This window comes from Vulpes vulpes, chromosome 8 (genome assembly GCF_048418805.1).
Source record: "Vulpes vulpes isolate BD-2025 chromosome 8, VulVul3, whole genome shotgun sequence".
Classification (NCBI taxonomy): domain Eukaryota; kingdom Metazoa; phylum Chordata; class Mammalia; order Carnivora; family Canidae; genus Vulpes; species Vulpes vulpes.
The window spans coordinates 96,327,939-96,353,675 of NC_132787.1; the positions used below are offsets into that span (position 1 = coordinate 96,327,939).

At 55.8% G+C, this 25,737-nt stretch overlaps 1 protein-coding gene across 1 annotated transcript in view; it reads left to right on the plus strand.

The window, feature by feature from the left end:
• Positions 1-25,434, plus strand: part of HS1BP3 (HCLS1 binding protein 3) — a 31,654-nt gene extending 6,220 nt beyond the window's left edge. The window contains exons 3-7 of the mRNA XM_026014929.2: positions 2,202-2,409; positions 4,520-4,736; positions 15,842-16,002; positions 16,871-16,985; positions 23,290-25,434. Coding sequence (XP_025870714.1) covers positions 2,202-2,409; positions 4,520-4,736; positions 15,842-16,002; positions 16,871-16,985; positions 23,290-23,548 — 960 coding nt within the window. The 3' untranslated portion in view covers positions 23,549-25,434. The remainder of the gene's footprint in view (positions 1-2,201; positions 2,410-4,519; positions 4,737-15,841; positions 16,003-16,870; positions 16,986-23,289) is intronic.
• Positions 25,435-25,737: the final 303 nt, after the last annotated feature.

The window sequence follows — 25,737 nt, forward strand, 5'->3', positions numbered from 1 at the left end:
TGCCTGCGTGGCCATTCGTGCAGATGCTTCTCAGGCATTTGAACCACCTGTGAGAGCAGAGAAGCATGTATTTACACCCCATGAAATCTGGGGATGCAACCCAAAGCCTGAAAATCTCTGAAGTTTTGAGATTTAGCTTAAAAGAAAAAAAGCATTTTGCGTTCTATTCCTGAAAAGGATATACATTTTTTTTAAAGATTTTATTTATTTATTCATGAGAGACAAAGAGAGAAAGAGAGGCAGAGACACAGGCAGGGGGCTGGGGAAGCAGGCTCCATGCAGGGAGCCCCACACGGAACTCGATCCTGGGACTCCAGGATCACACCCTGGGCTGAAGGCAGGTGCCAAACCGCTGAACCACCCAGGGATCCCCGGGTGTGACATGTTTTAATAGAAAAATGAATTTAATTGCTGATCAGAAAGTAAAACCAGCCCCCACACAGGGGCACTGTGTACACTTGCCCTTTGGCAGACTCCACGTGTGCTGGTGGCACAGGCGCACACACTCTCGCCAGAGACTCCGGGTAGCAGTGCCGTCTACCCTGCACTGGACGCGCCAGATAAACGGGAGCTCCCGTCCTCTGCACTCCCTGCCTCTCTCTTAGCCTCCTCTTGCTGCTGTTCAGGCAGCCACATGAAAAGCCCTGGCTTTGGAACACTGCTAAATGAGGGCCCTGGATGGGGTGACACCCCTGACTTAAAACTTCCCACCCCCTCGCACCATCAGCATCAGAGCTCTGGAGACTCAAAGCTTCCAGGCTCCCACCCCCCTCTCCCCCGTGGGTCCGGCGGCTGGGCCCGCATGGCGCTGTCAGGCCAGCAGAGGGCGCTCAGCCCTCAGGGTCAGAACTCCGCTCAGGCCTGGGCTGAGTCAGCCTGGCTGGAGTCCCGTCCTCAGGAGCACCGGGGATTAGAGCCTGCATCACTTCTGTGAAAGGATCCTCTTACCTTTCCTCGAGGGCTGTTCTCAGGAAAGCTCCAGAGCCAGGCCCTGGTGTTGACAACTGCAGGCTGCAGCCTCCTGTCCCAGATGACCCCTCGGTGTATGTGTGGGGCCCCGGGAGCTCAGATCCTAGTGCCGCCCCAAACACCTGCCGGCCTCTGAGACTCTCACAGGCTGGGGGGACTGGTGAGAGTTCTGGTTAGCCAGGGCGGCGTGCTCTGACACAGCTGTGCACCGGGGTTGCTAGGTCTCGTGTCAGCACCTCCACCCACCTGCCTTGCCCCCCTCCCCCTGCCCCCCGCCCCCAGTCCATCGGCCACACCGGCATTTCAGTAGTGCTGTGCTGCAGACACAGCCCTGGCCTGGGAGCAGAAATGGGAGTATCCGTGTTTGCACGCTCCATGCCCCATGCTCCCTCGGAGGAGCTGGGGAGACAGGTCTAGCATACAGGGAGAGCACAGAGTCCAAGACAAGGGAGGACGCTGGCAGTGGTGGGGTATGTGGCTCAGAGCAGGGGGCCTCTTACCCACCTTGGGCTACACAGACTCCAGCGATGCCACCACCACCCCGTGTTACAGCTGCTCGCTCCACATGAGGCCCGAGCCTTGTGGGGCAGAGACCATGCTGGGGTGACCTCTCACGGAGCAAACTCAGCCGGAAACTGAGTGCGCTCTCAGGATGACTCGAATCGCCTGCTTCCCTGGAGTCCCGGGGTGCAGTGGGGTCCTGGCTGACAGCAGCGCCGACAGACAGCCGTACCACAGCTGGTCCTTCTCCACATGAGCACTGTAAGGACCGTCCCCACCAGAAGGCTGCTGCTCATGCGCGGGAGAACCATCCGGAGATCTGTGCTGAGAATAGGTGACTCGTGTTGTTGTGGGAAGATGACCTAACAGCCGGCCAGACCGCGAGGTCATCCCACTAGTATGCTGAGGGCCCAGAGTGGAGGCCCCCAGCCTCCGTGGTCAGCCATGGGCCAGGCCAGGGCCCCTGTGTCAGATGTGTCTACCTGGACCTGTGACAGTGAATGGAATCCACAGTGACTGTATCTTCCCTTTGGCTACTGAGACGTCAGCCATGTAGCCTAGCGCTGATTAGGGGGTGTTGGGAATGGAGCCTGAGGCAGGGGGGTGGCCGGGGGTCAGAGAGCGAGGCACGCCCCAGGTGCCCGTCGTGTGGCAACTGTCCCTGCGGACTCCAAGTAGCTGTCGGAGCGGGGCGAGGAGAGGGTAGGAGGCACGTGCTCCTCTCATTCCAGGTCTCCAGAAAGTACAGTGAGATCGAGGAGTTCTACCAGAAGCTGAGCAGCCGTCATCCCACGGCCAGCCTCCCCCCGCTCCCCAAGAAGGTCCTGTTCGTTGGGGAGTCCGACATCCGGGAAAGAAGAGCCGTGTTCAATGAGATTCTGCGCTGTGTCTCCAAGGACGCCGAGTTGGCAGGAAGCCCCGAGCTGCTAGAGTTTCTAGGTACCTGAGGCTCCGTCCCGAACCCCCGAGGTCTCCGCTGGCCCAGAACGAGGCCTCGCTCCCCTGGCTGGGGCGAGTGGTGCCGCAGCCTCTGCCTGCAGCCGGGAAGCTTCCGCCAGCCTGTTGAGGCAGGTGGGCCGGGGCGATGGGCAGGAGGAGACTGGCACCCGGCCCTCGAGGACTGAGGGCTCCCACGGGGCCTCCTCTGTAGCCTGACCCCACCCATGCCCCTCCCGGCCATCCCCAGAGCCCTCCCAACCCCTACACACACGCACACACGCACACACGCACACACGCCCCGCTCGGCCTGGGGACCTGGCCCAGCGATGTTGGTGGGTATGGCCGCCAGAGGCTCCCCCCACGCTGGCCCAGTAATGGGGACCTCAAACCCTTTCAGGCCGTGTCCACAGTCACCTGGTCCCCCTTCCAGTTTCTTCAGCTCTCAGAGGGGAGGATGCCTGGCTGCCAGGTGGCGTGAGAAGTCAGGGAGCTCTCACATGTGAAGTGCCTACAACAGAGCCTGCCGGGCAGTAGTGCTCTAGAAGGCTGGCTAACACTTAACCCCCCAACCCAGCACCCCCTGGCGCTGGCCGGGCTCACACAGGTGCCCCGAGGCACACGAGATGCTTCTGTGCCTCTGGGCAGGGGAGGAGGCCCCGAGGCAGGTGCTGGCCTCTCCCTGCCCCCCAACTCTCTCTTCTCTGGACTGTTCTGTTTAGCTCTTCCTCCCGATGACTGTGGTCTCTAAGCTCCACAAGACAGAGGGGAGTCTTTCAGAAGACAATTAACAGCAAATAAGCCAAAAAAAATGTTTAAGGGTGAGGGATAAAGAAAGCAAAGGCGGTAAATGCACAGAAGGCTGGGGCTGGGTAAGGCAACAGGTTCTTCTCTCTGTTTCCATCCTCTCATAGGTGCCTGCCGGCCCCGGGTCGTTGGTGGCGAGGTCACGACCTGCTTGCTTCCCAGTGGGCTGTGTTGCCTGTGATGTGGGGGCTCCAGCTGACCCATAACAGGAAGAAACTCCAGATCTCCTGGCCCCTGGGTTACAGAGAAGCGGGATAAGATGGTCTAACTCTCCTAGCCTTTCTGCACCTCCGTTTCTTAATCTGTAAAGTGAAGGTGCAAACAGGATCCCTCACGTGGATTTTTACAATAGTTCAGTGAATCCGCCCCTCTGAGATGATTTTTACACGATGTCTCTTAGGTGAACTTGAAGTTTCATGAGATTTCGAATGGTTTTTTCACATTTGTCCTAATAAAATAACAAAGCGCAACATGAGGCAACGTAATCATTACTGCTGAGTTTTATGTAACGCGGTCACACGTATTACTCTGGTGTACATATTAATTTTCTCTATGCCAGGCATCTGGTAGGTTCTCTATCTAAGCGTGGTATTTTCTTTTTTAAGGAACTGTTTTCAAAGATCTACACTGGGTAACTATCTGGATAGAGATGAACAAGTAGTCCAAACCCGTGTTTCTCAATCCATCCGTGGGGAAGGACTAGATTTGTATTCCCAATCTGTCACAGACAGATATTTTCACAAATACAAAATCACATGCCTGGATGTCGTGACAACGCCAAGCTGCTATGGAAGTTTCCAGATGCCTGCTCTCCCTTTCTGTGCTTACCGCATCATGAACATCCGTCTGTGGGCCATGCTTTGAGAAGTGCTGATGTAAGCCAGTTTGTAATGGAGCCATTACAGCTTGTTCTGGAATCTTCCATGAGGTCACTATGTATCCATTGGGTTCATGGTCTAAGTGCCCAGACCCTTGGAGTGGGCCTTCCTGTGTGATTGCCAGAGCTCCCTGACAATGTACACTGGCTGGCGTTTCCTACCCTTAGCCTGGGGCCATAGGCTCTGTTATTGGGGTGGTGCCAACTTGTTCCAAGGCTCCTACCTATAAGCACTCCACTGAGGCTTTGCTGCAGGCTCTAGGCTTGGAGCCCCGGCTGCCCCTTGTCTACCCAGACCCACCACACTTGTCCCAGGACATGGTAGGAAGCCCCTAGCACAGGTCCTGGCACAGGAGCTGGGGTGTGGTGCATCGCCCCCTTCTCCCCTGGCCGTGGCTGTCAGATGCTCATTTCCATGTCCTTCCGCAGGCACCAGATCTCCAGGGGCTGCGGATCTCTCCAGCAGAGATGTCTCCGTCCTGGATGCACACAACCAGGCCCAGGATGACGCGGAGGCTTTTGACTTCTTCGAGCAGCAGGACCGAGCGGAGGGTGAGGATCTGCCTATCCCAGACCTGAAGGGTGAGGATGCAGGAGAATCTGAGGAGGAAGAGGAAGAGGCACTGGACCCTCTGGGCATCATGCGGTAGGTCTCTGGATAGAGCCTCCTCTGGCTTGCTCCAGGCTCTCTGGTGACGGCTCCTCTCTCCCTCCATCCTGGAAGTCTGAGAAAACCCGTCTCCCTGGGTCATCACTCCATGTGGCCTGGTGTGCTCGGGCTGGGCTCAGGCATTGCCTTCTCCTCCCTGGCCACAGGGCATGCTCCTGGTCCCCAGCTCTGCACTGAGTCCCGGCAGAGCTGCCCCCCACCCCCCACCCCCGCTCATCACCGGCAGCCTGGGACTCACGGCATACGATCGGAGCTCCGTGGGCCCTGTTTCACTGTTCTTAAAGCAGGGGTGCTTACCTGGGCCCTGCCTCCCCACAAGGCAGTCGTAAGGCCCGTAAATCACACAGGTGGAAGGGACTGATAACCTGTAAGATGCCAGCTGTGTGTGATGAAGACAATAGAGTGAGGCCTGGGGTCCCCTGGCTGGTCAGAGGTGTCGCCTTTACCTGTACACACGTGCACACAGGTGTGCGCACACAGGTACACTGGCTGGAGAAGAGGTAAGCAGGTGTGGTCTCGGTGGCCCCTCGGTGTCCTGACTCCACATCCTGCGGCCTTCTCCTTTCCTGGCCCTCCAGCAGCCTTACGGCATCAGTGTGCTGCTCCTGAGCCCCTGCTGCATGACTGTTTTGTGCTGGGGGGAGCTTTGTACTTTGCACTTCACCTACCGCGTCTCACTGACACCCTGCCTGCAAGGAGATGCCGTTATCTCACTTTACAGGTGAAAGAGACCGAAGCCTGCAGAGGCCAAGGGCCCTGCCCAAGGTCAGACAGCTGGTAAATACTGGTCCTGGGATTCAGATCTAGTTCAGGGTCCTGGACTCTGGTACCTCACTGCTTGGGCTTCATCTTGGGTCTGCCATTTGCCAGCCATGTGGCCCTGGCAACTTACCCCTTGTCTTTAGTTCTCTGCAAGGAATAGGGGAATGATAGCACCTCTCTGTAGGGCTCTGTGGACACTGAGTTAACAGATATGCTAGCGCTTCACTCCTCTCATGGCAGCAGCTTGCTGCCCCGCCACCTCGGCAGAATCAGACCGCAGACCTGGGGTGACATCCCATCTGCCCTGATGAGAGATCGAAGTTCAGTCAACAGATGAGGGGAGGGCAGTCTCGCAAGTCCTGTTCCAGAAGTCAGGGAGGGACAAGTTCACCATAAAGGGCATGAGAATCACAGTCTAGAAGGCTCTACCGGCCATCCACCAGCCTTTCTCTCCTACGGTGGTGGTGGGGGAGGGGATGTGAGGCTGGGGACACGCAGGAGGTGTGGCAGCAGGGCCACCCTGTGATTATCCTAGAGGGGACAAAGATTTACACTCAGGGAAGATCTGGTGCTCCAGGAGACGTGGGACCAGAGCCAGAAATCGTGCAGCACCCTGGTACCCAGGAGTCAGGTGTCCTCGCCCCCCTACCCGGCCCTCAACAGCCACCCTGACCTGAACAGGGGTCAGCAGCCCAGTGGGAGAGGCTGTGAGGTTACATGGGGAGAAGCCAGTCGTAGCCACTCTTATCAGCCTTGGATGACCTGCAGGCCCTTCTTGGGCTTTATTTGGGTCAGGATAAGGCTTTGTTTGAACTCATGTTCTCTGTTGTTCTGAGTAACCACATGGAAAGCCAAACTGAGAAGGACTTCAAGGGTTTACGCCAGCCTTTGGCTGAGGGTCATGCTTAGCAAATCGGCTCCTTTTTTGGGTAGGAAAATGCTCTTTGGGGTTGGCAAGGGCCGGCTTGAATTTCCTACTTATTTCTAGTAGCAGATTTTCGTGGGATGCGTCAGCTGTCTGGGACCACCTGCCCCCCAGCACCGTCACCAGCTCTGCACTCCAGGGACCTCATTCCTGGATCCTGGGAAAGCATAGCACCTCAGAGGGATCCCAGAGGCTTCAGACTTTCTAGTTTCTCCTTTAACGACTGGTGTGGCACTGGGCAGTTATGTTATTATCTTAGGGATAAAAACAACTAAGGCTTTTTGAGAGCTTATTAAATGCCAGGAACCAATTCCCATTCATGTAAATAGACATTTCTATTTCTGCCCTTTTTTTTTAAGAGGTCATGACACATTGCTCTCAGGACCTATGTGGATCTGGTGTGGGAAATGGTGCTCTAGAAAGCCAGCAGTGGCATCAGGCTCATCGTGTGTGTGGAAGCCGAAGTCTGGAGACAAATATCTCATCCAAATTCATGCAGCCACCAATGGCGGAGTCATGATGCGATGGCGTCCCCTGCCACTGTCCCCCGATTCCAGTTACTCTGCAGTGTGGGAGGTGGGCGAGGCCCTAGGATTATACCCCTTTCACAGATGGGAAAGTTGAGGACAGTTGAGCAGGGACTTGGCTGAGCCCTGTGTGTGGCAGCGCACCGACCCCCCTGCCGCCCCCCACCACCGTGACCTGTTGACTCTTGAGCAGGCTGTCCACCTGCCTGTTAGTGGGGAGCATTCTGGTTCTTGCAGGAGACTTAGGCCTTGCATGCATATGTCCCGCTCTGGTGCCTTCAAGTCCCCCTGCAGATGCAGCACCCCACTCTCCCAGATGTGTACCCCCCCCCCCCCCCAGCACCCATCTGGGCCTGGCTTTCTGGAGCAGCCACATTTTCCAGGTGATAGGCGTCCGGTCCTTCCTGCCGTGGACCAAGCGGGGCGCTGTTGCTCCACCGCAGGGCTGCTGGGGGCGGAGGAGGGGGTGGCCAGCACAAAGCCCTGTGCGAGGACTGGCCTGGCTTTTCTTTGTCTCCTAAACCTGGTTCTGATTAGGGAAAAGACGAGTTGCTACACCAGTACCAAGTGCTTTGAGAGGGAGAGAGCTCTCAGGCGGCCGGTCCTGGCCCTGCTGCCCTCCTGTCTGCAGGAGCGTCCCTGTCCCGGCCACCCGGTAACCACATGCGCAGCGCTTCTCTCTGTCCTCTCACGGTCCCCTTGCGCGTCGTACACAGTTCCCGTGTTTCACTATTTTAGAGACTTCACACGTCTGAGAAAGACGAAGTTCTACCATAATAGCTCTGCCTTCTGCCGGAAATACCCTGTTAGGAACATCTTTAATTGTAACTTGAGTAACATAGGACTGGAACAGAAAAATTAACGACGCAGTGAAAAGGCCTTTTGCCGTGAAGGTATATGGTTTTGGATACACATTTTTTTTAATGTTTTATTTATTTATTCATGAGACAGAAGGGCAGAGGGAGAAGCAGGCTCCCATGGGGAGCCCAATGTGGGACTTGATCCCGGGACCCCGGGATCATGCCCTGAGCCAAAATCGGATGCTCAACTGCTAAGCCACCCAGGCATCTCTGGATATCCGTTTTTCATACAAAAAGGATTGTGTCGAGTACTCCATTCCAAAGTTTGCTTATTTTCAGCTTCTATGCTAGGTCTTTCTAGATCAGTAAATAGACTGACTTCTCCGTTCTTAACTCTGTGCTGGTCCGTTGGGTCTGTTGGGTCCAGTCGGTGTGCTGTGAGTGGTATTGCCAGGTGCCTGCCTGGGGGCATCGTGGTGTTTTCTGTTACAGACAGTGAGGAGCTTTATCGTGTATGGAGCTTTTCCTCCCAGATAACTGCCCTGGAGCAAGGTCCTGGAACTTCTTCCCTGGGGGCCTTGGTTGTGCAACTCCAGGAAAGGATTCTTTTAGGGACTTAACCCCTCTCTTCTGGGAAGGCATCTCTGCTTTTGCAAACCCTGCCCACCAGGCAAGGTCGCTGCCCCCCACCTGTTCCCCCAGTGCCCAGGGAGCCCCTCTCCAGCCCCAGGTGCCAGAGGACCCTCAGCTCCCTGAGGGGCAGGCTGGTCCCTCCATGAATGTGGCTTCCCTTACAGCTGGGCTGGGCCTCCCTCTCTCTGCTCACAGGGATGGCCTCAAGTCAGGAGGCTAGACCCTTTTTTTTTGGAGTGCGAATCCTGTATTTTGTCATAGTTGTGTATACATATTTTGCTTTATCTTCGCAAAGTTTCCTATGTGTTGTAGTATAAAAATGTCTTACTCCTTATATTTGGATAAAATCACTGCTCTGGGATGACTCTGTGATTTTGGAAACCTCTCAGCACACTGCCAGGTACCCCCAGATTTGCTCCACTTGGAGATGTATTTCTTTTTGCCCTGGTTTTATGGAGAACGAATCGGCGTATAACATTGTGTGAGCTTCAGGTATACAATGTGATGAGTTAATGTGTGTATATATTGAGAAGTAGTGACCACAGTAAGGTTAGTTGCCACTTCCAACACCTCACAAAACTATGATTTCTGAGATTTGGGAGCAAGAGGTCCCCTAGGGTGGGCCATGGAGGGGCTGTGCAGGTGGCCTCAGCCCCGCCTGGTGAGATGTGCAGGAGTCGCTTCGTGGCCACCTCACTGGCTTGGGATGTCTTTGATGTTCTGACCCCTGCCTAGGATAGCCAGCCCTGCTGGGAATCCAGCACCACCCTGGAGCTTGCGAGAAGTCCTCTTAGACTTAGGCTTCAAGGAGTTCTTTAGGTGATTCACGTATTTAGGGAAATTTGCATTTGAGGAGCCCTAGAAACCAAAGCTGATGAAAGCTTTGGATGAGGCAGGAGCAGCAGGTCCACTGGCCACGGCTCTGCTACCCCACAGGGGTTTCGGGGGGCTTGGGGGGTGCTCAGGGCTCTTCCTGCTACCCTCGGTCCTGGCTGGTCACAGCTGAGCTGTGAGCCAGCACTGGCGGGCCTTGCCCTATATCTCTGCAGATACCACTCAGCTTTGGCCTGGACTGGCCTGGCCTGAGACCAAAATCAATGAGGAATGCAGGGGGCACCATGATGGCACCGCCGGCTGCACCCTGGAGCTGCCCCTCTGATCACAGCCACACCCCCCATTAGGGCAGCATTACGTGCTCTGCTGACCGTATTTCCCCGTCCGTGTCAGCGCACAGCGTCTGACCTGAATGAATGGTGTGACAGTGCTTTCCACTTCTTTAATTCATTTGCAGAAATTTCAGCTCAAGAGAAATCTCCTACAGAGCCCCAGTATGTTTGAAGCCAAATGAGGGAGAATTGGCCTGGTTGGGACAGGAGTAGAGCCTGGATCTCTGCCGCCTCGGCCTCAGCTCACCTCTCCCTTGAGAGGTCCAGGCCCCTAGAGCAAGGTCTGAGAGCCCTGGGAAAGCTGAATGTGTGGTCGGCCTAGAGCCGAATTAGGCGTAGGCAGGCCGTCCCAGGTTCAAATCCCAGTTCTGCCTCTTACCAGCCAGAGAGACTGGCCAGGTCATTGAACTTTTTAGCACTTCAGTTTCTCCTTTTAGAAATGAAAGATCAAGTCTAGCCCCAGGGGTAGAAGGATGAAGTGAGATGTAGTACAGGAAATTTCCTTTGGGTAATGTTACGACCAGACCATTTCGGATTAGCTTTGCTCTGAAGAAGCCCTTGGCTGTTTGAACTAAAGGCAGCCTTCCCATTTCCTGTTCTGTTATGCAAATACCAGCACCCAGTACAGCCTGTCAGACTTGCTGCTTCCAGGTGGCAAGGGTGCCTCCCGGTAGCCTTGGTCCAGAACGTGGTCCTGAACATGGTTCAGAGCAGCAGGCTTGATTAGCTGTCCTTGATGGGATTGAATGGTCACTTGACTCCATAGAAACTTGGGAGGTCAGGCCTGCCTCAGGGGACCCGCAAGTAACAGCATTAGAATGACATAGTCCTTAAACTGAAGGACTTGAGGGAAAAATCCAGAGTCTTCCTGGTTATTAATCAGGAACCTTCGAGGGATCATACACTCACGTACCATGGGGCTCCTGGCAGGAGCTGTGCCAGGGTGCCAGCTTCCCAGCCCTCGTCCATGCAGTCTCTATGCTGGGTGATGGAGCTGATGGGTTTTCTCAGTCAGGGACTTCCAGGTCCCACTGGTCATCTGAGCATTTGGAGTGTCCTCAGGGATGTGGGAATAAACCAAGGCTGCCCCGGTGAGAACAGGCAAAGGCCTTGATTCAGAGCTGGCCATGGCAAAGCAGGGGTCGGCCCGCAGACCTGCATTTAGCAGAGACTCAAAGGCAGGCTGGGAGTAGGAACGATTCCTCATGGGAACGAGAAGGCTCAGGTGTGCCCCGACTAGAGGTGGTTGGCAAGGGAGGCTGCTGACTGGCAGTGGGGCGTCCTGCACGCTGTGCACTTGGTTGGGGGAGCATATTTGGCTTTCTTTAGCTGGTCCTATGAAGAGGGAGACAGGGGTAAAGAGGGTTGCTGGCAGTTATTGATCAAGTCCTGACCATCGGGACCGTTGCCCATTAGTATGTTCGATCTCTCGGGGCCGTTTTGGGTGTGACCAGCAGTGGGGGGACGTGCCCTTGCAGCCAGACCAGCCTGGTTCCGTGATGATGCAGGAGCCGTGCTGGGGCAGGGGCAGGGTTTGGCCCCAGCTAGACAAGAAGAAATGTCAACACAGCCCAGCTGAGAAGGGTGGGGGGTCACGAGGTTCTGGTCAGCCCTCAGGTGGGGCTCCGTGGCTGGGAAGCCAGGCTCTGGCTGTTGAGAAAGATCCTTGAGTGTGACCCTAGGGCTATAGCAAATGGTGGGTGTTTGCCAGGCCTCGTTTATGTTTTAGGGCCCAGAATCAAGTCTTTGGGGCTGAAACATGTGAACCTAGCTGTGTGATCACTGTTTCCTGCTGTGCCCTGTGCCAGCCTGCATGTGGGCTCCATGTCGCAGCTTCCAGAGCATTCCTTGCTCCCATTTAAGAGCTAAGGAGACAGACCCAGAGAAGTGAAATGACTGGCCTGAGGTCAGACATGAATGACCCTCCAGTGCTCCTCCCCGGGAACAGAAAGGCCAGAATCTGCCCCAGGCCCTTTGGCCTGTGGCCCCAACTTCCTCTCAGACTCCTCTCCTCCCCCATGTGCCTGCTGCCCAGTTCTTGGCCACTCTGCATGAGCCAAGCTCTTCCCACCTTGGCATTTTATAGGACCGTTCTGTGCCTTAGAGCATCACTTCCCCGACTCTGCTCAGCCCCCACCCAGCACTTCCCCGAAGCTCCTGTCGGGGGAGGCTAGCCCGGCTCACGGGTGACTGCCTCTCCTCAGTGACCTGTACCACACTGTTGGGTCATCGTGGAAGCCCCAAGGCCTGGTGCTGCTACAGATAACGTTGTCCCGGAATAAGCTTCACAAAAGTTCATTTACGGGTACTCTGAGAATTTTCTCTAAATGAAAAAGAAACTGAATTTAACATTTAAAAATGAAAACCACCTTGTGTAAAAGCAGGAAAATTATATGACTGGAAAGGAGGTTGACTTCTGTGTTTGGTGAAGCATCACCCTGGCTTTGAAGGTAAGTCATGTTGTCACTGACTCTTGGCTTCAGAAGGATCGACCGCCTTCTGTTTGGTCCAGGAGATGCTCCTGTAACTCAAGTGATGAGGGTCCTGGGCAGCTGGTGCCCATCGGTGGTCTGCTGGGGATGGGAGGCAGGTGCATCTGGGAACACGGACACAGGCCCCCTGGGTGGCTGGAGGGGAGGCTGCTGTCATGTGTCTGTCACTGTCACCAGAACTGCCTGAGCCACATGAGCAGGGCTGCCTCTGTCAGAGCTGTCAGCCTTGGCATCTGCTGCCTCCCTCACGTTTGCTCCACACCCGCCTGCAGAATGCGGCCTGGGCTGGACATCTGTCTGCCATCAGGCACACAAAGCAGGAAAGCTGACGTCTGTCCATGCACACACCTGCGTGCTACAGGAACTTGCTTCCACTCGCCGGCACCCATCCAGGGAGCCCCCCACCCATCTCCTGCCACCTGTGCTGTGCCAGAGCCTGCACAAGTTCAGGTGACCTCCTGCGTGCTCACCAGGAAGGCAGGAGCAGTTCTGTTGTCCATGGCACAGCTCTCTTCAGTGCCCAGCTGCCCCATTACCCCAGCCTTGGTGACAAGAGTCTAATCAGTGAAGGGAGAGGAGAGGCATCTTTTATCTTGCTGGTGCTGAGGGTGGGCTGGCAGACGGACACAGCAGAGCTAGGCGGTGCATCCTGCAGACAGCTGGGTGGATGCTGGTGGGGCAGGAGCAGAGCAGGGATGGGGGAGGCGCTCCAGGGCCATAACCCGTGTGTGCAGCCTGGAGGCCGCGCTCATGCAGTCTGTGGATGAAGGGAAGAAACTGGGCTTGCAGACTCACCTCGCACATGACATGCCTGACCCTGTCCCCAAGGCCAGAAATCTGGCATCATTCTAGGCACGCCCCTTCTGCCCACTGATCACTTCCCAGTCCAGATTTTCTAGGAGCACTTTCACCTTTCTAGGAGCACATTCTCCCATTCTCTCTGTCCTCGTCTCCCCGTCACACTGCGGTGCTCCCACAGGCCAGGCCCTGATCGTTTCTCTGTGGACCATGAGCCGAGCTGCCGTGGGGACCTGATTCCTGGTCATGCTCGAGCCATGCTCTCGGCAGACCCCCACAGACAAAGGGCCCGCCTCCAGTGCCGAGTCCATGCCTCCATCGCCTTGCCTCCTCCAGGAGCCCTTGGGCTGGGTTGGATCCTTCCTCTGTGCTCTGCGTATCCCGGGACCGTTGCTCTGTGTGGTCATGATGGGTCTCTGCGTGTCTGACTCTCAGCTGTGAGCTTCTGGGGACCGTGGCAGGTCTCACCAGGATCTTGCACGTGGAAGGTGCTTCGAGAGTGCTGGGTCATACGGGGCACTGGGGGGGAAGGCAGGAGCTGCTTACAGAGTGGCCGAGGGTGGGTGAGGAGACCAGCTGACGGGACTGCGGGCTTTGGAGGAGCGGAGCTGGCAACTGCCTGTCTTCACACGTGCCATAGGTTCACCTGATTTCAGTTCAAGACAAGGAAGGATCAGAAATGGCTGCAGGGAGAAAAACAAGAACATTCATCCAATCTGAGAGGAGAAGTCACATAGCAGGAAAGTCAGGCCTCATTTGCGTTCTCAGAACCAGAGTAGGTGTAAGAAGGGAGATCACTGACATCTCTGCAAAGCTTCTCCAGACATAACTCGTCGTGTTTGTTCTCTCTCCCTTCCTTTGCTCTTCAGACGCTTATCTCCTTTCTGTGTTTCCTCCAAATTCTGGTTCATGGGAAGCCTCTCACCCCCCTACCCCCGGGGACCCGTGTGCTCCATATAGGATTCGAGTTTGCTTTCCTAAGAAATGTTCGGGGACCTGCTAGTTTCTGAACAGGGTGGACCTGCGGGCAGTGCTGCAGAGGGAAGGCCTCAGCCCAGCCCTCCCTGGGGACTGCAGCCCTGGGCAGGGGCCGGGAAGGGCCAGGGGAGGGGTGGCCGTTGGGTGATTGAGGGAAGCAGTGGGGCAGAGCCCATTGATCATCAGATTCCACGGAGACTCCACCACAGCTTCCTGGGCTGGCCCTGCGGTTCTGACTCAGTAGGTCTCGGCTGGAGCCATCTCGGGCTGGCCTGCCTCGAGGGGCCCGGCCTGTCTTTGGTATCCATTTCCCAGGGGCCGTTAAAACCAACATGCCTGACCAGTGAAACAAAACATAGGTGTCCCTGTCAGAGCAGGCCACCCTGGCCCTTCAAGGCATGTGAGGTGGCATGGCTGAAGTTTCTGGAAAGCACTTACTGTGAGGAGGGAGCAGGCCAGGCTCCTTCCACCTTGCCCAGCACCACAAGCAGGGCCTGGGGGGTGATGCCAAAGCAGAGGCATGTCCCTGTGGTCTATGACATGAGCCTGTCTGGCTTGTGCCCAGGATAGAGAAAGCAGGGACAGGGGCATTTGGGGCTTGCTGGCACCGCCCTGCCACTGAGTCTCTGCTCTCCATCTCATCCTCAAAACGTGCATCCCTGAACCTGTTGTCCTCCCCCCATCCTGGATGTGTTTCCTGCTCCTGGGACACAGGACCATGAGCACAGGACCATGAGCGGGCCTCGGCCAGAGTGCCTAGGTGTGCTCCATCCTGGAGGTGTGACCGTCCAGCAGGTGCATTTCCAGCTTCCGTAGCTTCTTGCATGTCAGCGGGAGCCCGAGATTGTACCGGAAGTCTGTCCCCAGACTGTGGGAACAATCTCCTCGGAGCACCCTGCCCTCTGGCACCCAGGGTCACCCTGCTGCTTTGTCCATCTGCCGCCGGTTGAGCTGGCCACTGCTGAGGGCAGGGCCAGCTTCTCAGTGCAGTCTTGCCGCACACTGTTGCCAACGTGAGCCCAGACGGTGACCTCTGTCCAGTGGAGCTGCCTGCCAGGCAGACGGCTTGTTTCCAGTAAAAAGCGGATTTTCACTATTTGCGGGAACCTTATAATGGCTAAGTTGGGCATCAAGAGCAGGGATTGGATCACCGTGTTAAAGTTAAACCAAGTTTGTGTATTTATTTATCAGCAGTGTGGCTGCAGACCTTCAGGGCTCAATTCCACAAGTGCTTACATGCAGTCTGTTTAACCACCACCCGGGTCGGGAAACGAAGCCGTCCCGTGGCCCAGAAGCTTCCCTTGTGCCCTCTCCCAGTTTCCCGAAGCAGCATCTAGTCCAAGGCAGGACCTTGGCCAGTGGGTGAATGAGACATAAAGGGATCTTAGTGGGGGTGACAGAGCCAGTGGGGCTCCGAGTAGCCAAGGGGGTGTCCTGAAGGAGGTGGGGTTTGCTCAGTGGGACTGAAGTGTTTGCTAGATCGACAGAGGTTCCACTTCTCAGGGGGCAGGGACACAGGGGAGCATTTACCAAGGCTGCTTTCTGCTGTTCCCCGGTACCACCTGTCCGCAGCCTCAGACTGTGTCCAGCCCCCCTTCCAGTGGCTATGGATTGACTCTGAGCCTGGCCTCTGGGAGCAGCAGGAGGCATCAGCCCCCACAGCCTCCAGAAGGAAAGCAGCTTCCCTGCCCTGTGACCATGCAGGCAGGCCTGAGTCCTGGGTGGCCCTTCAGAGCTGGGAGCTGTGCGACAGTCCTTTGGTTCATTCAGACTTTCACCTGCTCCTCCCTCATATCCTGACGGCAGTGGTTCCTGGGGCACAGGGCTCAGCCACTTGCAGTAGCAGGGCCTCACACCTCCACTGTCAGGGTGCCAGAAAGTTCCTTCTTGACACAAGCTAAAGCTCACCTAGCCTGTGTGGCTCTGACCAGGCCATGTGCACTGGCCATCAGTGCTCTCGAGAAAAGTCCTAACCTTGAGCTGTGTCTGTGATTCTGTAGCTCTAAGAAGCCCAAGAAACGCCCCGAAGTGGCTGTGAAGCCTAAGCCCTCACCCCGACTCACCATTTTTGATGAGGAGGTGGACCCTGATGAGGGGCTCTTTGGCCCCCGCACGAAGCTCTCCGCCCAGCGCCCTGCAGAGGACGTGCCCCTGAAGGACCGTAAGTAGAGCCTCCAAGTGTTCCCTTCACTCTTGGTGTCCGTTCAGTGACCCAGCCAGTGTCTGTAAGTGGCTTCAGACCTGCCACACGTGAGCATGATGGAAATCTTCCCCTTGTCCTATTTTGACCTGATACATACTCAGCCTATGGAGATTTTTCTTCTGGGGAAATCTAGTCTTGCACTTTGTGTCCCCATAGCCTGGAACATTCCAGGGCTGGATGTTTATTTTAATCATCCCATGGAAGAGAAGGTGGCACCTTAGTCGCTTGAGAAGTGTGGATTGTGAGTGGTGCAAAAGCATCTTTGTCATTCCAGTGGCCAGATGTGGGCACTGCCTGGGAGCTGGATGCAACCACCCCAGGTGTGCTGTGACTCCACAATTCGGATTGTAATGAGGGATTTTGTGTGACCTGTAAAGAGTCCTCTGGAGGGTCCTGTGCAGAGTTGGAAAGGGGAAAACCAAACGGCCTTGGGACTTGATGCTTATCCTAGGTCTGACATTTGCTCACCCCACCCGGCTCCTCCTTCAGGATGGACAAATGATGTCACCCATGGATCCATCCAGCACTTGGTGACCAGCCACTGAGGGCCAGGCTCTGTGTTGAGCCTGGGAACTCATTGATGAGAAAGACACAGTCCGGGCCTCAGGGCTCTGAGGATACATCCTGACAATTACAGGGTAGCCTTTGAGTTCCTGTCCCTTCCTTTCTTTCTGTTCTTCTGGTTCTTCTGTGCTGTGTCTTGTCCCTTGCTCACTGTTTCCTGGCTGGGCCAGGAGGCTGGGCCAGGCTGTCTCTGCCATGTACCCCCTGCAGCTGAGAACAGCCCGGACTTCCTCTGAACACTCTGTTCCTGCCTCCTCCACAGCCCTGAAGTTGTTTGAAGATCCTGATCTCGGCGGGGCCGTCCCTTTGGGTGACCCCTTACTACTGCCTACCGCCAACAAGAGTGGAGGGCCCACGTCCCACCCGGAGCTGTTCAGGTACCACCTGTCCCCGGCAGTGCTCCACAAGCTCCGAGAGTAGCCTGGACAGAGCCAGGGACCCGTCCCAGCATGGGAGCGTCTCATCAGCTTCAGCCCCCAAGGGAGGCAGTCTCGGCCCATCAGAGGCAGGAGCCTGTGGGTGGGCACCAACCAGGAGGCAGTGGCGGGGATTGGTTCAGGGGTGGGGGTAGTCAGCGGTCCAGGGCAGCTTAGCAAATTCCAGAAAGAACTTAATGAATATAAGTCTTTTCCTTTTCACATACACTTTAGTAGTTGATGTGAAGAATGGTTAAATTATGTGATTCCAAGAGCAAGGATCACTGGCATAAACAGGTTTGGGAAACAAGTGAAATGGATTCTTGGTAGCAGGCAACCCTCCCAGAGGGAGCAGGACACACATGTGCTGGACCGCGGCCAGTCCCTGCAGGGTCCCCGCAGCAGGTTTTAGTGGGGAGACCGAGGCCTGGTCTGGATCAACGACATGTGCACAAGTGCTTGCTCCTACGTCAGACTGCTTGCCGTGGTCAGTGTGCTAGACCCTACACGTGGCCTGATTCCATCCTCACAGCAGCCTGCCGCCTAGGCGCAATTTTCTCTGCTTTAGAGAACAGAGTGTGGGAAAGGTAGATGGTCCAAGGCCACAGCTCCCAAGGGACAGAGCCACAATTGGAACCCAATCTACCCACCTGTGTCCCGTCCCCCCCAATCCTTCCAGGCCTCTGAGCACTTAGAGGAGGAGACGCTGGGAGATTGGCCTCTGGCCCTGGGCTGGCCACGCTCCCTGGGCTTCTGCATTTGCCGCTGCATTCTCGGTGTGCTTGCCATCACACGTCTCTTTTGCGTCATGCACGCCCCCCAGAACGCGGCTATGCTCAGAGGTCTACAGGAAGCTGAGCGGTCTCTTTCCAGGAACAGTTATATGGGGCATGTGGTCCCGAGAGGCTGTCATCTGCACCCTCGTTAGTGGCCTCGGGCTGTTAAGCAGCCCTGTGAGTGCCCGCCACGCCTGCGTCCCAGCGAAGGTGTCTTGTCTTTACATCTCCCCATGGTCCCTGGCATCTGTTCTCTGTCATCCTGTGTCCTCACCCCTGACAGCCATGGCAGGCTGGGAGAAGCTGGGTAGGGAGTGGGGTTTTATCTTTAGGAGGAGAAACTGAGGCACAGGGAAGCAGATATAGTAGAGTCAGCCCTGGGGAGGGTGGCAGGGCCGTGCTAAGTGCACCCTGCCTGGGGAGACTGCCATCTCCAGGCTCCAGCATGCCCCAGGGAGGCCATCCTTTTTTTATATATATAAATTTATTTTTTATTGTTCAATTTGCCAACATATAGAATAACACCCAGTGCTCATCCCATCAAGTGCCCCCCTCAGTGCCCATCACCCAGTCACCCCCACCCCCCACCCACCTCCCTTTCTACCACCCCTAGTTCGTTTCCCAGAGTTAGGAGTCTCTCATGTTCTGTCTCCCTTTCTGATATTTCCCACTCATTTTTTCTCCTTTCCCCTTTATTCCCTTTCACTATTTTTTATATTCCCCAAATGAATGAGACCATATAATGTTTGTCCTTCTCCGATTGACTTACTTCACTCAGCATAATACCCTCCAGTTCCATCCAGGTCGAAGCAAATGGCGGGTATTTGTCGTTTCTAATGGCTGAGGAATATTCCAGTGTATATGGAGACCACATCTTCTTTATCCATTCATCTGTCGATGGACACCGAGGCTCCTTCCACAGTTTGTCTATTGTGGACATTGCTGCTAGAAACATCGGGATGCAGGAGTCCCGGGGTTTCACTGCATCTGTATCTTTGGGGTAAATCCCCAGCAGTGCAATTGCTGGGTCGTAGGGCAGGTCTATTTTTAACTCTTTGAGGAACCTCCACACAGTTTTCCAGAGTGGCTGCACCAGTTCACATTCCCACCAACAGTGTAAGAGGGTTCCCTTTTCTCCTCATCCTCTCCAACATTTGTGGTTTCCTGCCTTGTTAATTTTCCCCATTCTCACTGGTGTGAGGTGGTATCTCCTTGTGGTTTTGATTTGTATTTCCCTGATGCCCAGTGATGCGGAGCATTTTCTCATGTGCTTGTTGGCCATGTCTGTGTCTTCCTCTGTGAGATTTCTGTTCATGTCTTTTGCCCATTTCATGATTGGATTGTTTGTTTCTTTGGTGTTGAGTTTAATAAGTTCTTTATAGATCTTGGAAACTAGCCCTTTATCTGATATGTCATTTGCAAATATCTTCTCCCATTCTGTAGGTTGTCTTTTAGTTTTGTTGACTGTTTCTTTTGCTGTGCAAAAGCTTCTTATCTTGATGAAGTCCCAATAGTTCATTTTTGCTTTTGTTTCTCTTGCCTTCATGGATGTATCTTGCAAGAAGTTACTGTGGCCGAGTTCAGAAAGGGTGTTGCCTGTGCTCTCCTCTAGGATTTTGATGGAATCTTGTCTCACATTTAGATCTCTCATCCATTTTGAGTTTATCTTTGTGTATGGTGAAAGAGAGTGGTCTAGTTTCATTCTTCTGCATGTGGATGTCCAGTTTTCCCAGCACCATTTATTGAAGAGACTGTCTTTCTTCCAGTGGATAGTCTTTCCTCCTTTGTCAAATATTAGTTGGCCATAAAGTTCAGGGTCCACTTCTGGATTCTCTATTCTGTTCCATTGATCTATGTGTCTGTTTTTGTGCCAGTACCACACTGTCTTGATGACCACAGCTTTGTAGCACAACCTGAAATCTGGCATTGTGATGCCCCCAGCTATGGTTTTCTTTTTTAATATTCCAGGGAAGCCATCCTACTGGGACTTTCCTGGCACAGTTCATTCTAAATCCATGACACTGGCACTTCCCAACCCACGTTCTGCAGAGCTCCAGTTCTGCCTTCAAAGGGGTTCCGTGGCCGGTGGCTGGGGCAGTGCCAGTGTTAAGCAGGACTCTGAGGGCACGAGTGGGAAATTGAGTGTAGCATTCCACGTCCCTGTTGGTCTCTGGGACCCTTCCCTTGGTCGTGCCCCTTGGCATCCCACAGAGCACTCTGGGAATCCCTCCCTTAGGGGCCAGGTGTCTGCAGCCCTGTCTTCACTCTGCCACACATTGGTGATAAAGAATTCACATTTTGAGAGCAGGAGCCATGTCTTACTCTCCTTTGTGCTGGCTCTGTGACTATCCAGGCAGTGATCGGGGTTCCTTATGATAAAAAAAAAAAAAAAAAAAAAAAACCTTCCTGATACTCATTTCATTCACTGATGCTGTCACCATTCATGCCTTCATGGCCATCAGCTAGCCCGAAGCGGCAGGTGGTGGAGTCCGATATGCCTCAGTCTCCTCTTGCTGTGCAGCCACGCCAGTGGGAGGCCTGCAGGTGTGGCCTGTCCTCTGCAGGGGCCTGGGGAAGGGGAGGGGCACCAGGGTCCTCCGAGTGCCCCGCAGCCTCTCAGTGGTTGACCTTGCACTGGCAGGACCTGGAACAGAGGGAGGGTTAGACCTCGAGTTAGTGGGTCCTAATTCCAGCCATGACTCAGGCAGCCTGGGAGCACATGGAAAGGGGTGCCCCTGAGGCCCCCCCAACCCGAGTGTGACTGCCCCACCTGCCACCTCAGAGCAGCTTCTGATGAGTTCCAAACAGTGATTTCCCAAGCAGTGTAAATCCTGGACTCTGAAACAAGCGTTTAGCTGCTGCTTTATTTACCGAAGGGTCCCGTGTGAGGATAATTCGGTCCTTCTGAGCTTTTCCTGGGCTCTAGTTCCAGTGGAGGGTGAGGAAGAGCCAGCACCTGCCCCCAGGGAGTTCAGGGAGAAGCTGCTGCTTGTGGGGAGCCAGGGCACAGCTGAGCCGAGGTTGCCAGGAGCAGCCTGTCCTAGGTTACACTTCTTGAGACTGCTGCAAACCCAAGATAGCTGCCTGTCTTTGAAGGCCTGGCTTGGGCTGGACCCTCTCAGCCTGGGCTGGAAAAATGCTGTAGGCTCACATCGCTGCCATCCACAGAGGCTGTGAGTTCTCCCATGAGGGTCTGTGCCCCACTCACTGCAGGAGGGTGACCCAGAGCTCCTCTGGCAACTGGTGCTCGGCAGGCACCACTCCAGGGGAGGGTTGTGCTGGGCACTCCACGCTCAAACAGACCTCTCCCTAGCCCTGCTGATGTCTGAGCTGGATCCCGTTTACAGATGGGGAGACCAAGGACCAAGGAAGCAGAGTGATGAGGTGGACCTGAGGCCACTGATGAAGGAGTCGCAGGAGAGAAATGGGACCGTGCTCCGTGCACAGCGCTGGGTTTCTGGACACCCGGTGGCTCTGCAGTCCTGCTGGCTAATGCCGCTGTTACCATCCCACAGAGGAGGACACCGGGGTCTTCTGCTTCCAGCACCTGTGCCCTCCCTCCTCTGTCCCTGGCATGGCCGAATGAGGTCTACTGAGCTGCCTAAGCACCTCGGCCCATGTGTGGGCAGCACCTTTCTAGCTGTCTCTGCTGGTGGCTGGTGTAGGAAGCATGTAAAGGGCCACGAATCCTCTTTCAGGAATTCATACATTGGCCCTTGGATTTCAAAGGGTATTTTCCATGTGACTCCGTGAAAGCCCCCAGGATAGTGTTGCCAGACTCCTGCCCCCACCCCCCCAACCCAGGGTCTCCTGCTGTCTCCTGGTTCTAGAGCAGGCTGGCCAGTGTACAGCTTCTCCCAGAGGGCAGGATGGAGGCTGCTGTGCCCCTGGGAGCATGAGGCCAGGACAGCGTCCGTCCGCCCTCTGCCTGGCTGAGTGGAGAGCATGAGAGCACCGGTCAGGCCATTCTTCCTTAGCATCTCATGGAAGCTAGAACATCCGTGAAATGACCTCATCTGACCCCTCGCCGATGGGGAATCTAAGACCCAGGGAGGAGAAGGGCCCTGTCAGTGGTCACTTACCTTGCAGTTCTTAGAATCACCATGTCCCACATGGGACTGCCATCTGTCGAGGGACAGAGGAGTGGACAGCAAGTGTCGTGAAGCCTGACCCCGGGAGCAGCGGCGGGGGGACGGTCCCTGAGGACGCAGGTGTATAGAGCTTATCACAGAGCCCCAAGCTCCTCCCTCAGGAGGCAAGAACGTGTCTGGGTCAGGTCCCCAGAGACCACAGGTTCAGCAGGTGTCACCTGAAGGGCCTCAGGGGATCTGTGGCCTCAGCATAAAGAGGGATCCTCGACCTTGGAGAAGCCCCACCTGAAAGGGCTTTGTTGCATTGATGTCCCAGGAAGGCAGATGCACCTGAGAGACCCAGCCACCCCCGGGCCAAGTCCTAGTCCTTCACGAGCTGGCCATGGGCCCCAGGCAAAGCCCTTCATGTCTCTGTACCTCAGTTTCCATATCTGTAAAATGGGGCTAATACCTACTACCAGACAGCATCTTGTGGCTATGCAGTGAGTTAATGATGTGGAAATGCCTGACACACTAGATATTGAGCAGGATGTTGCTCGAGTGGGAAGCTGGTGGGATAGATCAAAAGGGTCTTGCCTTGTGCCTCTGGTTTCCAGAAATTGAGTTCTTCCACCAGGAACTGGCAGCGAGTACTCCCCTCTGGCAAAGAGGGCAGAGCCAGGTTGTAGCCTGCTTTCCTTAACTGCCGTCCAGTACCTGGGGCAAGTCCCGTGTGACCGTCACGCTCCTGTGGGCTGTAGTCCCACCCAGCAATGGGCTGTCAGGTCCAGGGCCATGGTGGCTCCTGCCCTCGGTGGGCTTTCTGTCTAGCACCCGGGCGGCCCACAGTGGGTACATGGAAGGCAGCCTCACCCCACAGTGATCAGATCCCCTCACTTAGTCCTTCTCAGGCTGAACTTGGTCTAGATGATGGCTCAGCTTCTGAAGTCAGACGCCCTGGTCCCGACTCAGACACTGTCACACACTGTCACCTTAGGCGGGTAGGGTAGCTCGGCCTCCTGGGGCTTGAGCATCCATATCTGTAGGGTAGAGCTCAGTCGTACCCCGAAAGGGCTTGCAGATAAAACAAGATAGCGTGTGTGAAGTGCTGGGCACAGAGCAGGTCTGTATCTGGCAGCTGTTATTCTCGTTCCTTGAGAGGTTGAAGGATAAATCCCGTAAAGGGCCATCGTCTAGAGAGGGGCCACCTGAAAAGCAGCTCTCCAGAGGCTGCTGAGGGGCGGCCTCTGCTCCCCCTGTGCTGTGGGGCTGCGGGGAAGGAGTAGCCTACCCCTGTCCCTCCCTGGGGGCAGGCTGGGGCCAAGGCCAGGTTGAGGCCTGTAGTGGGGTGTCATTGCCTCGGGGCCTTGCTCCCTTTGCGGGAGGTTATATTCAGAACTTCCCCTTCTGGTTCCCTAGAGTTGAAGAGGACTTGGACCAGATTCTGAACCTGGGGTCTGAGCCCACACCCAAGCCCCAGCCTAAGCCCAAACCGCCAGTGGCAGCCAAGCCAGCACTACCCAGAAAGCCAGCTGTGCCCCCCAAAGCAGGCCTGCCTGAGGCTTTGGCGGGACAGCAGAAGCAGCAGCAGCAGATTCAAGCCATGGACGAAATGGACATCCTACAGTATATCCGGGACCATGATGCACCTGGCCAGGCTGCCCCCAGCCTCTTCTGACCCTCCCACCCCTGTACTGGCCCTGGGCTAGCAGAGCCTCTCCCCAGAGGGGTATATGGCGAGGTGGGTACTCTGCCCTGCAGGACCAGGGCCTCAATTCCCAAGGCAGGGGCAGGTGCCCAGGTCAGAGGACCCCCTGTACCACCTTGTTTTGTTTCTGGTTTTATTTTTGGGCCTGCAAGGTCACAGTACCCTGCAGGGCACAGAGAGAGGTCACCGTTAGAACTGGAGTCCAAATTGTCTCAGCCACCTGGATGTGGAAGGGAGAGCGTGTGAGGTGCTTTGCTAACCAGGAGCTCAGCCCGCAGGATGAAACGAGACAGGAGGGACCCAGGGAGGCCCTACTCGGGGCAGGGAGGGTGTGTCCATCGTGCCCACCGCACAGTAGGGAGGATGTGCCCAACCTGGGAGGAAGGGTGGCGTCCCTGAGCAGTGTGGCTCCTGGGGCCCTGTGGGCTCTGAGAGGGTCCCCAAGGACAGATGCCCCAAGGACAGATGTGGTGCTTAGGAGAGCCTGGTCGGGTGGGGCGTCCCTGAGCTGCTTCTGGTAATCAGGTGCTAAGCAGGGTACACTTTCCCTTGCATCCAACCTGAGGGAGACATGAGGCCCAGGCCTGCCTTTCTGGGGTGGGGGCGGCCTGACAAGCCCCTGGTCTTCCTCCCTCCTCCTTGCCCGGGGAATGCCTGGCCAGACCATGGCCACCATGGGGCTCTGGCCATACGGCCAGTGTCCACCACTGCAGCTCTGAGCAGAGCAGAACTCTGCTGGGCCTGCAGCTGGGGGTCCCTCCTACCCACAGTGGGCCTGGGATGCTCTCAGCTGCGGCTTCGATCACTTTGTCCCTCGGTGGTCGCTGCCAGGCCTTGCCAGGCTCCCAGATCTGCACACACTCTCCGGCCTTTCAGTAGCGGGGACCGCCTTTCTAGGGAGAAGGAGCCCTGTGCCAGAGCAGGGCCCGTGCCTTAGCCTTCCCCTGGACCCCCAAGCCCCGGCACTCGGTGCTTAGGAAATTCTCAGTGAATGATGTTTAATGGAGCAAAGAATATCTTTTTAAATATATCCTTTGTGTTCAGAACTAGTTTTTAATGAAACACAGTTTTTAATGAACTACAACCACTGTTGTCCCTTGGCCTCTTCTTGACAAAGACATGGGAGAGGGTCTGGAACCAGGACCCCAGATGCTTTCCTGATGGGGCGCCCCGACCAAGCTGATTGTTCGCCGCCATCAGTCTCTGGCACCCCTGCTGCTGCCCTGGGCCTGGGCCTGGGCCTGTGGGGCTGTGGGAGCCCTCCCTCTGCTCTGTCCTGTGTCTCATGCACCCTGGCGCCCCCGTCGGTCAGCTGTCTGGTCTGAGAAGGCTGCCCTCCCCCAGCCTAGGCCAGAGTGGCAGGAAATAGGCAATTGTGAGGTCTGAGAGCTGAATGTCTTCTCTGCTGCCTTACCCAGGCTCCAAGGCCTCTCTCCCCAGGGCTCTGCACAGGCTCCAGGGCTCCTAGTGCCTGCCACTCCGCTTCCCTTTCACTGCCAGGCCTTCATGCCCCGAGCCCAGGAGGCCTCAGAGGCAGTCGTTGCCCAGGTGAGGGCTGCCCCCTGTTCTCCCTCCTATGCCAGCTCCCCACCCACCACCACCTCTCGCCAACTGTGATGGGGGCTCAGCCTGCAGGCCTGGAAGGGGTCACGGACGGAACCTGCCATCCTGGTGGGGGTTCATCCGCAGCAGGCTGGCCTCCCTGGAGGCCTGGCACCACCTAGACACTTGAGTGAGGATGTGCACGTCCCCAGATGATGATGCTCAATCTGTGGTTGGTTCTCCACCACGGGTCTGTGACCTACTGGTGAATTGATGACGCCCAGTGATCCAATAAAGTTCATTTCTGTGACTCATTCCAGCATTTGTTAATGGTGTTTTTTCCGCGCCTGGGCTGATGGGAAATACTGGGGGCGGGGAGGGGGGTGGGGAGACAGTATCCTGTTACCAGTGGGCTCAGCAAGAGGAACTGCCCTTGAAGGACCCTCAGGTCTTCCACGGCTCTACCCAGGCTCCCAGGCTAGAAAGCAGTAGCTTTCTAGGAGGAGTTGAAGCCAAAGGGAGGATTCCACTATGTAAACTGAGGCAGAGGGGCTAGAGGCCCAGGCCCCACAGGGATCACTGGGTCAGTAACTGGCCAGCCAGGACCCTTGGATAAC